We start from the raw sequence: 12,911 nt of genomic DNA on the forward strand, positions 1-12,911 counted from the left end.
CTGATTGGCCTCGCCCCGCCCGCGGCCCGGCCCATCGCGGCCGTCGCCGCTTCGGTCTTCGGCCTCGGAGCTTTGAGATGGCGGCGCAGTCGTTTGGCCGCGCGCTGGTCAGCGCCAAGTGGCTGTCCGAGGCTGTGCGGGCCGGTAGGGTCGGGGCCGGGCTGCGGGTGCTGGATGCCTCCTGGTATCCTCCGCAAGAGCGCAACGCCCGGCAGGAGTTCAGGGAGAGGCACATTCCCGGCGCGTCCTTTTTCGACATCGAGGAGTGCCGGGATAAATCCTCCCCGTATGATTTCATGCTGCCGAGCGAGGCCCACTTCGCCGACTACGTGGGGCGCCTGGGGGTCGGCAACGACACCCACGTGGTGGTGTATGACGGTGACGAGCTGGGCACCTTCTATGCCCCCCGCGCCTGGTGGATGTTCCGGGTCTTTGGGCACCGCGAGGTCTCCGTGCTGAACGGTGGCTTCAAGAACTGGGTGAAGGAGGGCCATCCCGTGACGGCGGAGCTCAGCCAGCCCGCGCCGGCAGTCTTTAAGGCCAAGCTGGACAAGACTCTGGTAAAGACCTTCGAGGAGATGATGGAGAATGTGGGGTCCAAGAAGTTCCAGATGGTGGATTCCCGCCCTGCGGGCCGGTTTCAGGGCACTGAGCTGGACCAAGGTAAAGTAGAGGGCACTGCTCCCTGCATTGTTGCAGGATGAGCATTGGTGGTGGAACAGCTCCCAGCCAGCAGGCGTGCCTCAACCCAACTCATGGATTTACTTTAAGGGATCCGTGTTTGAACACTTGGATTCCAACACTCTCATGGGATGCTTTTTCTTGTAATTCGCTGTAAAGCTGCAGGAGAAAATAGCAGAAAAGGGAATGGAAAACACCCAGGAGTCTGCAGTCAGTTGGCTCCAGAATGCTCCTCCCCACACCCTGCAGAAGATAGTCAGGCACATGGGACAATGCAGGATGGGAGATGAGGGCTTTCATCGGTTTCTTTAGGGCTTAATCTAGTACTAACAGATGCGCACAAACTAACAGTATTAATCCAGGCACTTCTCACATTAATGAATGCACTAGTGAAAGCCCAGTTTGTTTCAGGCAGTGCTGTTACTCAAGAGACGTTTTCCTTATTGCTCTGATTCCCAACAAATAGAGAACTTCTGATTGTAATCATTGTGCTTCTGCTCTCTGCCATAAATCTAACAAGAAGGGAAAGCCCCAAACACATCCTAGACATAGAGGCAACAGCTGAATTCGGTGATCCTTGTGGGTGCCTTCCTACTTGGGATATTCTGTGCTATCACCCTGTCTCTTTTTAGATACAAATAACAGAAATTAAAATTGATTTTGTTACCTCAAACACTGGACACACAAGCAATAGAGGTGGAAGAAATACTGTGCAGTGGGGACAGCTGGTGCAGCAGCGTGCCTGGAATGAAATTTGAGTTGGTTCCTAAAGGAGGCCTGTACTGTGTAATGTAAACCTTGGTATATTGCAAAATAACTTCTCCTAAAATCAGAATCACTCAAATGGCTTTAAAAGTGGAGTTGAAAAACTCAGCAACAGTAGTTTGGTTGGAGCTACAGTATGCTCCACAGGAGTGGATGTGAAACAAGATTGCAAGGTCCAATGGCTGTGCTGTGCTTCTGCATTGCAGGTGGGCTTTCAGACTAGTTTCATTGTGTGTGCTTTACAGCCATTGAGTGGGACATTGTGTCCTACGCTCAGAGGGTCTCATCCTGAAATAAATTCCCACGACCAAACCCCAAAACTATTTGGCTGTAATGGCTATGTACACATAAAATCAGAATCATTTGAGTTGGAAGGGACTCCTATAGGCCATTTGATCCAACTGCAATGAACAGGGATGCCTACAGCTCAGTCAGGGTGCTCAGAGTCCCTCCAGGGATATCACCAGGGATAGGGCATCCACCATCTCTCTGGGCAAGCTGTTCCAGTGCTTTACTATCCTTACTGTAGAAAACTACAGAAAACTACAGTCTAAATCTCTCCTCTGTCATATCACAAGAGATCCTGCTAAGGAGTCAGTCCACTTCTTTCTTGCAGCTCCTCTTTGGATACTAAATGCCTAAGTGTCTGTGGTGAACCCCAAACATGCTTCACCTCTGCTAGGTGCTGTGGAAGGTCGGAGAGTTAACGGGAGTAACAGAGTAGGCTGTTGCAGAGAGAGAAGGTAGTTAGGCTTATTGCTCATTCTGTTTTCTTGCCTACTACAGCCCATCAAAGTGAAGATGTAATTTTAACCTCAAAACATGAATAAAGCATTCTTTGCTGGTAGTGGTGATGGATTTCATATTCTCTTTCCCAAAGTGGGAGTTGTCACCGGATGACAAATTCTGCAGCCCCTGACAGCATCTTGGAAACAGATTTTTCCTTTGAAGTGAGTCAGCATGAAACAGTTTATTTGTGGGAGTCCAGTTCTGCTTCTCACAGCAGATCCAGCAGGGTAAGCACTCCATCTGCAGCTGCTCATTCTGCAAGAGCTCGTCAACTTTCTGAGCCAAGCTAGCCAGTAGCTGTGTTGCAACCAGTGGTAGGTAAAAGGTAGCGCTTATACCTAAAAGAGCAATTTGAAATCAATGCTGATTAATTACAGGGGTCATTCAATCAGGGAGAAGAAACGTAGCCTGCAATTTAGAAAAGAAGAATGGTCTTGAGGTTAAGGAACTTAATGTGTTCTCAGGTGATTTCAGTTTAATTATTGCCTCAGCTCTTGACTTCCTAATTAAGTCCATTAATCTCTCCAGTTCCATGAACTCCATCTCCAGAAGAGGCTAATTTCAGCTGACTCTTTTGTCTGTTTAATTTTTTCAGCTCCTTGTGGTAGGAATCAACTGCCCCTGTTTTATTCTTATATAACTGTTACCTTGCTAGGACTTAGGTCTCTGTAATGCTTGAAATAAGCCATGATACATGCTTCATTTTTAGTTCCTGGTAGAGGTTTACAGCAATTGCCAGGGTAGGGAAAGATAAATGACGTGTCTTTAAGCTGAATGCCATGGGTTTTAAATACAAGTATTGCTTTGGATGAAAAAGAAGCTCTTGCATTGGTACGTGGTGTGCATCTACAGCTGATCAGTGGTTAAATGACCCTACGTAGTGCTGTGTTCCTGGGCTCCTCTGTGTCCCTGTCTCCCGTGGACATACACTACTCTTTGGGTTCTGCTCATTTTCCAAGCTCTCAGATCTCCGAAACAAAGCTCTTGCTTAGCTTGAGTGTTCAGTGGCAGTGGGAGGGAGAATGAGATGTTACTACTACATCCCTCTCTTCTCCAAGAGGAGTCTGTAGTGTAATGCACACTGACTCTACGTTGTCCATGAAGTAGTACCTGAGGCACAACATGGAGATGGAGACTTACAAAGTCTGTTTCATTCTACAGGAGCTTACAGGCAAAGGTGTCCATCCTTTGACTGGACTGACAAACATCAGATGCCACAATGAGCATCATGCCAATTCCTCAAGTCAACTCTTCTGGCCCTGTACGTGCACAGTGTTTTGACACTAATGGCAAAGACTTATTGATCTGGCTACAAGGATGTATCAGGCCAGGACTGAACTTTTCTTTCCAGTGAGTTCACATTAGGTCAGATGTAATCATTAGTAGAATGTAGAATAGAATGGTCTATTTGAAAACAGAGGGGGTTTTGAAGGGAACAGCTATTTGCACTCTGCTAGCTCCAGGACCACAGGGAGTTAAATGTGAACAAGGCACATCTTTAATCTTTTTGCCCAGAGGAAATTCCATTTGGAGTTTTTGTCACAAAGGGAAAGTCTGGAGAGAAGGAACTGTACTCTTAGCTAGATAAATAGCCAATAAAAAAGAGAGGTTTAAGCAAAGAACCTAACAGATGTGGAAAAGGGGATTAAACAGTGAAGAAGATAACATATTGCAGGTTACAAAGTGTGAGGAAGAATTGCCAGAAGCCAAGCTGAGTGAGAGAGACTTGGCAAAGGAAGTTAAAACAACAAAAACTGCTGGAGCAAAGTGAATAAAAAGAGAACAAGGAGAGAGAGAGTAAATAAGGTTGCTATGCAGTTAGCAGGGGTTCTGGGTGAAAGACTGTGTACTTTCTTCAGAATTATACTGGAGCTGTGCTGTTGGATTTTTTGGTTGTCTGGATGTTTGGGTTTTCTTGTACATGCATAGTATTTTGATATAGCGTTTCCGATCGTCATTTTTGTTTTTTTACCACCGAGGATATTGTCTATTATAGAGTAGTGTGAGGGGTAACAAAGGGGAGAGAGGCAGAAATGATCATTTTTAAATGGAGTATATAACCAAAAGATGTCCACGTGCTCAAATCTGTGAGGCAGATAATTTCTGTCCCAAACAGAAGTCAAAAATCAGTCATGTGACATTGCAGCTTAACGAAATGAGACATTTAATAAGATCACATCAGAACATGGTTTTAAAGGAGAGAAACACTAGCAAAGCTTGTCTTTTTACTTAGGCTAGGAGATACAGAGTGGCCTATGTAGCTGTTGCTCTAATAATGTAACATCAGTAGACTGTAATGGTTTCAAAAAACTTTTCAAGAAATTATGTGAAGTGACGGCAGAATTGAATAAAATACCTTCATAAATTTGCACTTTAACTAAGGGCTCAATTTATTTGACAACAAAATCGATTTGCAAAGTAAGAGAAAAGGAAATGCGCGTGCATGGATGTAATGTTTGATCCTTTCTTCCAGCTATTGGAAGCAGCTTCAAAGCAGATTTGATCCATTTGAGTCTCATTGATACTTTGGACATAAGGTTAAGGGGACCGTTATTATCTCGATCTGAGAAGAGGGCAAGTAACACAAGTACTGTTTGATGCCCAAGGGAGGGAGCTAGAAGAGAGGGAGCTGGTAAAACTTCCTCAGCCACTCAAGAGCACTTGTTCAGCAGTTCAAGGAGCTGTGATAGTGCAGTGTCAGCTACTTTGTTCAGCCGAGTGCCCACACACAGGAGTAAGTGCTGTTTCTACAGATTCCCCCACTTTCCCTTGCACAGCCTGAGCACTGCTCTTTCTGACTCTGACAAACTTTTGAATCTCGCTACAGATATAAGCCTAAATACCCTAAAATGAGAGTTCTTGATGCCTTGCTCCTAACTAAATATGTGTTTAAAGGTGGTGAATGTCAGACTGCAGTCTCCAGTAAGAGGATGCTAACATACATATTGTGATCATTAGACCTGGAACAGCTACGAACTGAATCAGTGACCCAGAAAGCCTCTTTGAGCAAGGACTGGCCTCTGTTGTTCAGCCCCCAGGACTTCTTGACCTTCGACTACTTCCCCAGAGCCCTAGGATGATATGAGGCTGCAGTTATTATCACAGACTTATCTGTGTTGGTGCAGCAGTGTCAGATTTGTACTACACTCAGGATGAATCAAGTGGGTCCATCTTGAACAGTGAGAGATTTTGCTGTCTAGAGGTTCTCTAGAGAGCTTTGGCTGTCTATAAGCTCCTAGTTTTGCCCAGCTGAGCAAAAATCCTCTCTTTAACAGGATCTTATAATCCTGTTTCCTTGTGGGATGTCCTGTCATGTCATGACATCATTTTGCATGAGGGATGAAACTGCAGCATCATTATGGTGATACCAGTCTCTGACCAAATGTTACTTTAATTTTTTGGCTACAACAAAGATTCCCTGCTCCAATCTCTTCCCATCTCCTGAGATCAGCTACTCTAATGCCTTAGGGAAGTGGAAAGCTATAAATGAAAGATTACCATTTTTGCAACTTTCCCAGGGCTATCTTGTTAGAAATTCAAACCTAGCAAGGAGCCATTCAAGGTAATACTTAGTGTTTCCTGCTTTGACAGGGCTTGATCTAAAGCTTCTCAAAGTCTGTGGAAAAACTTGAGTTGAATGTAATAGACTTCAATTAAACCTATGGTGAGAGTTTCAAGAATGTGATGAAAATCTCATCCATTGTATTTGTGTACCTGCATCTCTCTGGAGAACTTGTTCTTGAGATGTAAGTTTCAGCTTAACTGGTTAGCGTTACCAGTTGAGAAACAGAACTCACACTGATTTCATCCATGAGGTAGATAAAAAGTGATAGAAACTTTAAATTCTTACTCCTCTGGCTCTGTTGCTCTGGTATATCTGCCCTATCAGTAATCAGTCTATCACTTTAAGGTTGCTTTATTTTTCTGAAGCATGATTTTAATGTGACACAGGAATGCTGTGTCCCTACATGATGCTGGCATACTTAAGGAAGGTCAGAAATATACTACTGTGTTTCTCTTTATGTAGGTGTGCATAATACTTTTGCTAGGATCTTTCCTGTCATGGCTCTTTGATTCTTGTCACATTTAGAGCTGTCAAGGCTTTCAGATTCCTACCTCCTATTGCTTTCGGGGGGGAAACAGTTTTCTAAATAACTTCAGCCAAGTTAAATAATGTTTGCCCTCTTTTTAGTCGCAAACTGTTTTGCACCTCCATCACCACCTGAAACAACTGAGCATCTTGGGGAGTATCTGCGGCGATGTCTCTTTAGTGTCTCTTTTGCAGGTATCCCTCATCACCCACATTAATGACTCCTTGCTCGTATTTTTTCTTCTTGCTTGCTCTTGCAGGGCTGGAATCCGGTCACATCCCTGGTGCTGTGAACATGCCCTTCTCAACATTCCTAACAGAAAGCGGCCACGAGAAGAGTGTTGAGGAGATTCAGCAGATGTTCCGTGAGAAGAAAGTGGATCTCTCAAAGCCACTGACTGCCACATGCCGCAAAGGTGTCACTGCATGTCACATTGCCTTGGCAGCCTACCTTTGCGGCAAGCCTGATGTGGCAGTTTATGATGGCTCCTGGTCTGAGTGGTTCCACCGTGCCCCACCTCAGTACAAGGTCACTGAGGTGAAGCGCAGCAAGGGCTAGAGGGAGAGTTGTTGCTTAGGCTGTCTGTAGCCCAGGGTGCAGAAAGGAAAGGGAAGAGGTAGAAAAAAGAGAGAGAAAAAAAAAATCATGCTGATTTTATTTTGTCCATTTTTCACGGAATGATCAGTAGTTTTCTATCACAGCTTGCAGTTTCTCGCAATGAAATAAAATCTGTTTCTAAAATAATGCACTTATGAACGTATCTAATTATTTTCTGTTGCCCCTGACTTCTTTGTGCTGGGTGGGAAAAGCAGCTTTGCAGCATGAGGGAGATTTGCACTCTTCCCTTGAGGCTTCCAGAAATTCTTGTGGCCTTATGAGAATGCAAGTTCATGGTGTAGTGCAACATATGAAAACTCTGGGTCTGAATTATAGCTCTGTGTGCTGAATACAGGAGAGCCAGGCTTTGGTTCTGTTACTGACTGGATGTGATGCTGTTTGACAGCCAACCAACTCCCTTTTCCAATGTGGAAAATGGGGGCACCTTTCCCTGCCTCTCTGATGGGGATCAGTGAGCTCACATGAACCATTTGGTATAAGATCCAGTTCTGCTGAAATAGTCTTGTTGATAGTCAGGATTGCCTCATGAAAGTCTCCAAGAAATCCTATGTATGGGATGAAGACTTATGGACACAGACATGAGTCTTTTACTCTTTCCTATGTTGTTTTTGGTTTTGTTCTGTTTTGTTTTTTTCTGTTTTTGTTCGCTTGTTTTTGGTTTTTTTTTTTTGATCAGCAAGGATGCTGCTCGTCTCTGCCATGTTTCTTCTGGTTCCCATGGTGACTACAGCTCATAGATAGAAAGTTGTTCCCTAGCAACTGTTCCTGCCTTTCAACATTCAGACCACCTCCATACCCATCAGGACCTGCCTGCTTGTAAGAATCACTGTGGCACTACATCAGGGACCATGGATCAGATGGGAGAGGTAATTTTGGAAGGGGCTTTGCCCCTAGTTAAATCCTCAATCTTTTCTGTATTGGAAGAAAAAAAAAGAAAAAAATAAGAGGATAGAAATGATCCCACTACATTGTAACATCTATGGAACTTCTCAGGTCTGGAAAGTCAATTAAGTATCCTCATATTTTGGAGGCCCAGCCAGATGCAGAAGGCATATAAGACCGTGCTTGATCACGGCTGTTGACTGGGTGAGAATGGCCTGCTGATTTTACATCTGTATTTCTTCCATGGCTCGATGTAAAGGAAGTCAAAGACTATAGAAACACTCTTCTTTTGTATTTCAGAAGGAGGTATCAAGTTTAATCATTTTTATGTTTGATCGATAAATGTCTTTTCTGGTATGTCATTTATTGTCCCTCACATAATTGGTTTAGCAAAGGAATAAGTAGACATAGCTCTGTGGTGTCTGTTATTCAGGAGGATAGCCGAATGATCTTAGAGTCCTTTTTCATATTAAGATTTAGGAGTCTGAGAATGGTATTTTGACTTTGGACTTTCTGGCTCAGAAGTAAAATGAACGATAAACAATAGCAATAAAGTCAAATCCAATTACAAGTAAGGAAAGTAAGGGCAATTGCAGGACTTCAGCATCATTTTGTCCAACATGAACTGGGAAAATGAAGGTTATCAGTGAATGGGGCTTGAGAAATGACAACATTGCCTCTGTACTCAGAAATTCTGCTTCATTGAAAGAGAGGCATTGAAATGGGGAGAGGAGGAATTTCTACAATGGTGAACTGGAATGTTCTTTCCACTGAATGTAGTAATAATAACAGACACAATTTTGTTTTAAGTAAGAGGTGGGAGTTAAAACAGTTTATTTAGAAGTGCAGATTCCTGCACATGTTTAAATGTTTAGCTCTTCTTTAAAAGCAATACAGAAGAGGAGATGCCGCCACGTGAGTCAGGGCTACCTTCTTTGCGTATCAAGGCATTTTTCTCTTTGTGGAAGAAGCTATTTCTCTTGCCACATTTGCACAGCACGCAGCATTTACACTTGGAGCCTGACTTACACAGTGGCTCCAGTTTCCCAGTGTTGTACCAGCCATGCTGCTGCAAAGTGCTGGTATACCGTGGAAGAAGTTGATGGCTCAGATCAGCCCTGTTTGTTCCCATGAGCTAACCTTGAAGCAGTGGGCTTCCTGCCCTCTCAGCTGGTGTCTGTATTCCAAAAAACTGAGCAGAAGCTAAGCATGTATGACATACCCTGAGCTCATTTGACAAATGCAGACGTATGTCCCTGCCTGATCCAGATCACTCTTATATTACTGATAGACTCACAAACAACATGTTCACCATCATAGAGCGTGGCTTCAGCTCTAACCTCTCAGAGTTCACTTGAGTGAAATTAGCTACACTCCATTTGCTTAAGAATAAAGTATGTAACCAAAAGATGAGCAAATGAGCAAGGCCGTTCCCTTAATTCCCTTCTCTGCACCTGACACAGCATTTGTATTTCTTCTAAGGCAATGACAAAGGTCCCAACATCCCCCAGACTTGATGTGGCCCAAAGTGACTCTGTGCCTACCAACAGTGCATCAGGTAAGCAAGATAGCAGTGAAGCTGTCCCTCCTCCAGAGCTTGCTTTGCAATACAGCTTGTGATGCAGTGTGTCATTCCCTCTTTCCTTCCTGAGGAGGCTGGTGGGTTAAAATCCCTCTGCATGTTTTCCCCAACCTTGTCTCCGTATCTCCCTGTGCAGTAAGCTGCTGTTATTCAGTAAACTCAACAAATACGAATGAGTAACAGACACTAAATGGATCTTCATGAGTGTGGCAATGATCATGAGTTGGAAAAACCACCTACATGTAAGAAAATACAGACATGTATGTGCATGTCTGACCATAGGACTTTTACTTGCATATTTCTGTGCCTGTTCATGTATCAGAAACATTTAAGACTGCTCAGGCACCTTCTGGTTCAGCATGAAATTTGACACAAGTCTGTTGTTGTTCATTTCTGCTTTCTTTCTCTCTTTAAGACTTTAATTCTTTTGTTGTTTGCCAATGACAGAGTGACATGCCAGGTTTTTTCCAGATCCATTTGAGTTACCCCCTTCAATCATCCAGACAGTATCAAGTTCACTGAGCTATGCCTTTTGTCTTTAAGTGGAACCTGAGGAAGGGAAAAAGGAGCATCTTCCAGCAGGCTTAAGTCCCAGCAGAGAGAGAACATCCCAAAAGACTTCCAGCACAGTCTCCTGCAAGATCTCGAAGAACCAAGCAGCTCGGGGAACAACGAAGAACTCCACATATATCAAATCCAAAGCATCTCCTTCGGTAAAGGGTACTCAGAATAAAAATATTCAGAGAAAACAGAATCTCCAAGCCAAAACTCCCCACATGCAGAATCATCATTCAAGAAGACTTGAAGAGGAAGGAGAAGGTACTTCTGCCACCAAAGACCCAAGGGCAAGGCTTGAGCCAAGAAGCAGGAACAGCATTTCCCATGCATCTGCAGCATCCAGGCAGATGGAGGCAGAGAACACCAAATCCATGCACAATGGCAAAGAGTTAGTAGCAGGCCAGCAGCAAACCCCAGGTTCTAAAATGCCTGGATCTCCATGGAAAACCAGCTGTGAAAAAGCCAAGGAGACCAATGAGTCCCTGTCATCAATAGCGCCAGATATGAAAGCAGAATGGAAGATGCCTCTGGAGAAGAAAAACAGTTTGACCTGTGACAACAGCAAAAATAAATTTGCCTGTGCTGATGAACTTAACAGCAATGAAGAGGTATTAGAAAAGATGTTTTACATCTCCTTTATGGCATACTGAAGGATGTTTTATGGTACTGAGTGAAATATTAGCAGTTTCTAGAAGACAGAGAGAGAGATGGTTTGGGACTTCACAGTAAGGGACTGTGACATGTTCCACAGCCAGCCTTTCACATCTCCATTGGTGGTTTTTTTTTTTTCAGTTTGTTTTTCCTTCACCCCTTCATTTATAAGGTTCCCAGAGGCCGGCAGAATAGTAGCTCACAGGGTGAAACAGGGTGGCACCTGGACCCAGTCCAGAGTCCAACACCCTTGTCCCTTTCTGATTTGCACCTATTTTACCATTTCCGAATGTCCCATGCAATGCATACAGAGACTGCTGAAGGAGACTCAAGGGCAGAGTCAAGTCCCAGGGACTTATTGTAGCTCAAAAGCTTATGCAGGGATGGAAACACCAGGAGTCTCGTGCATGTAGGGAGCACTGAAAGATGATTGTTTCTTGCTGTTTGTGTTTTCAGGAGCGGCGGTCTCTGTGCATGACAGCACTTGTCATAGGACAGAAAAGACTCAGTGACCGCTCTGAGGTGCTAAAAAAAAAGCTGGAGTCATTTGATGATTTCAATGAGCTGGGTTTCAACCTGAGGTCAAACATCTTCCAAGGTAAGAGATGCTTGTACCTATGCCTGACCTTCAAGCTGGTTCTGTCTGCATTGTGCCTGGGCTCAGAGCAGCTGCATTGGTTTGGACAGAGTCTGACCTCTTACTTCTTTGATAACCACAGTCACTCCTTTCCCAAGAAATGAAAGCTAGAGCCTCCCTTTCTACATACTTCTTTCCTCTCTTCTTCTCTCCCCTTTAATTTCCAAGGCATGAAAATTGAAGCTGTATTATGACCCCAGTTCTCCCTACTCAGTGCTAAATGAACACCATTTGGAATTCAGTGTGCCCTGTCATCTCTTGTCTCAAATTACCTCAATGTTCAATACTAGCATTACTTATCTTCAAGACATTTAGAGATATGGGCCTTTGAAATGTCTTCTCAAACCTCTGTTAGGTATTGGAGATTGCATTGTCCTGAGCTTTGTCACACAGAAAGGAGGAACATCTTCTCCCAGGAAGCTCAAAATTATTATTATCATGGAGAGGGTACAATAAAAAGGAAACTGAGAAGGAGAGAATAAAAATAATGCTCCCCAAATGTCCAGAAGTCAAGAGGCAGTAAACAGAGAAGTCACAGTTAGGAGCTAATTTTAAGTATTATGGCAGAATAGGAACTCAGGAAGGCCTGGAGTGGTGCAATAGTGCTTTTTGTGGAGCTGTAATGTTGAGTAGGGAAGCTACTCAGTTGGTTGAGGAGATTCAAAGGGAGATCAGGTGGGCACTTGAGTAAAGAAAGTGCACTGGGATACAAATAAAGGTGATGCCCTTGCTGTACCCTGTAAACATGTCTCATCCTTAAGTATGAAAAGCAGATGCACTGGCAAAAACAAGCTCCCTCCTGGGTGATAATGAAACTATTATTCAGCATCAAGCCACAGATCTGATCAAGGGTATTGCAGTCAACACATGACTTTTCCTGTGCCCTTGAAACTGCTGGTGTTGCTGCTCTGCTTCAATTCCAGGACTGCATTAGGGTGATATCTGCATATATTTCCTCATTTGCTGTTTCTTGTAGGCGGCCCACTGGAAAGCAGAAGCTTAATGAAGGATTCCTACACCCCTGATGTACTTCAGAAGGCAACCAGGGATCCCAGGAACTGGCATGGAAGGAGGATTGATGAGCTAGGTATGGAATCTGTCAGGAAAAGTACATTGCTGAATTCCTGAGCAGGGTGCTGCCGCCGTCAGCGGTAATGGATGAATCTGGACAAAGATGGGGACTAAGATTGGCATTTAAACGAGAGGATTTTCTGCAACTAGAAAAATCCCTGAGGGATAACAGCATTAGAAGGGAGGCAGTAAATGAACCATCATTTTCTTCTTTACAGGGAGGTGGCATCAGAAAAATGCCTTAAATCTTAACCTGCAGAAGGCATTGGAGGATAAATATGGGAAGAAAAAAGTCAAGCCCTAGAAGATGAAGTACTGAACTGCATTCACTACATGATCTTCTTCCTCAACCATCTAATAAACCTCCATGTAGAGCACCAACCCATTGCTTAATAGTTGTCAGCTACAGATTTTTTTCTATTACTCTCCTTCCCTCTCGGGTAGAGTGTCTTTGAGAGAGCAATGCAAGATAAATCTGAATGCAAATGCAAAAATATATATATATACATACATATATATATATATATATTCCTTTTCAGAGGGTAGAAGTATGTGGTAGTGAGACAAGGCCATATAAGCTCATAAG

The 12,911-nt window shown here is 43.7% G+C and overlaps 2 protein-coding genes across 2 annotated transcripts; both read left to right on the top strand.

Annotated features, from left to right (window-relative positions):
- Positions 1-48: 48 nt before the first annotated feature.
- Positions 49-7,070, top strand: TST (thiosulfate sulfurtransferase). Its single transcript, XM_042837880.1, has 2 exons — positions 49-663; positions 6,586-7,070. The coding sequence occupies exons 1-2, from the start codon at positions 78-80 to the stop codon at positions 6,882-6,884; spliced, it is 885 nt and encodes a 294-aa protein (XP_042693814.1). The 5' UTR covers positions 49-77; the 3' UTR covers positions 6,885-7,070.
- Positions 7,071-7,156: 86 nt separating this feature from the next.
- On the top strand, positions 7,157-12,706 carry TEX33 (testis expressed 33). The gene is made up of 6 exons (XM_042837878.1): positions 7,157-7,810; positions 9,309-9,384; positions 9,952-10,574; positions 11,074-11,215; positions 12,231-12,341; positions 12,544-12,706. Exons 1-6 carry the CDS (start codon positions 7,793-7,795, stop codon positions 12,627-12,629), a joined length of 1,056 nt encoding a protein of 351 aa, XP_042693812.1. The 5' UTR covers positions 7,157-7,792; the 3' UTR covers positions 12,630-12,706.
- Positions 12,707-12,911: the final 205 nt, after the last annotated feature.

The sequence above is a fragment of the Centrocercus urophasianus genome, unplaced genomic scaffold (assembly GCF_019232065.1).
Source record: "Centrocercus urophasianus isolate 14NV4802_14NV808 unplaced genomic scaffold, USGS_Curo_1.0 seq_73, whole genome shotgun sequence".
In the NCBI taxonomy this organism is placed as follows: domain Eukaryota; kingdom Metazoa; phylum Chordata; class Aves; order Galliformes; family Phasianidae; genus Centrocercus; species Centrocercus urophasianus.

Coding starts and splice junctions, on each gene's coding strand:
- TST (XM_042837880.1), top strand. CDS start 78: ATGGCGGCGCAGTCGTTTGGCCGCGCGCTGGTCAGCGCCAAGTGGCTG. Junction 664..6,585: donor GGGCACTGAGCTGGACCAAG/GTAAAGTAGAGG, acceptor TTGCTCTTGCAG/GGCTGGAATCCGGTCACATC.
- TEX33 (XM_042837878.1), top strand. Junction 10,575..11,073: donor AACTTAACAGCAATGAAGAG/GTATTAGAAAAG, acceptor TTGTGTTTTCAG/GAGCGGCGGTCTCTGTGCAT. Junction 11,216..12,230: donor GAGGTCAAACATCTTCCAAG/GTAAGAGATGCT, acceptor TGTTTCTTGTAG/GCGGCCCACTGGAAAGCAGA.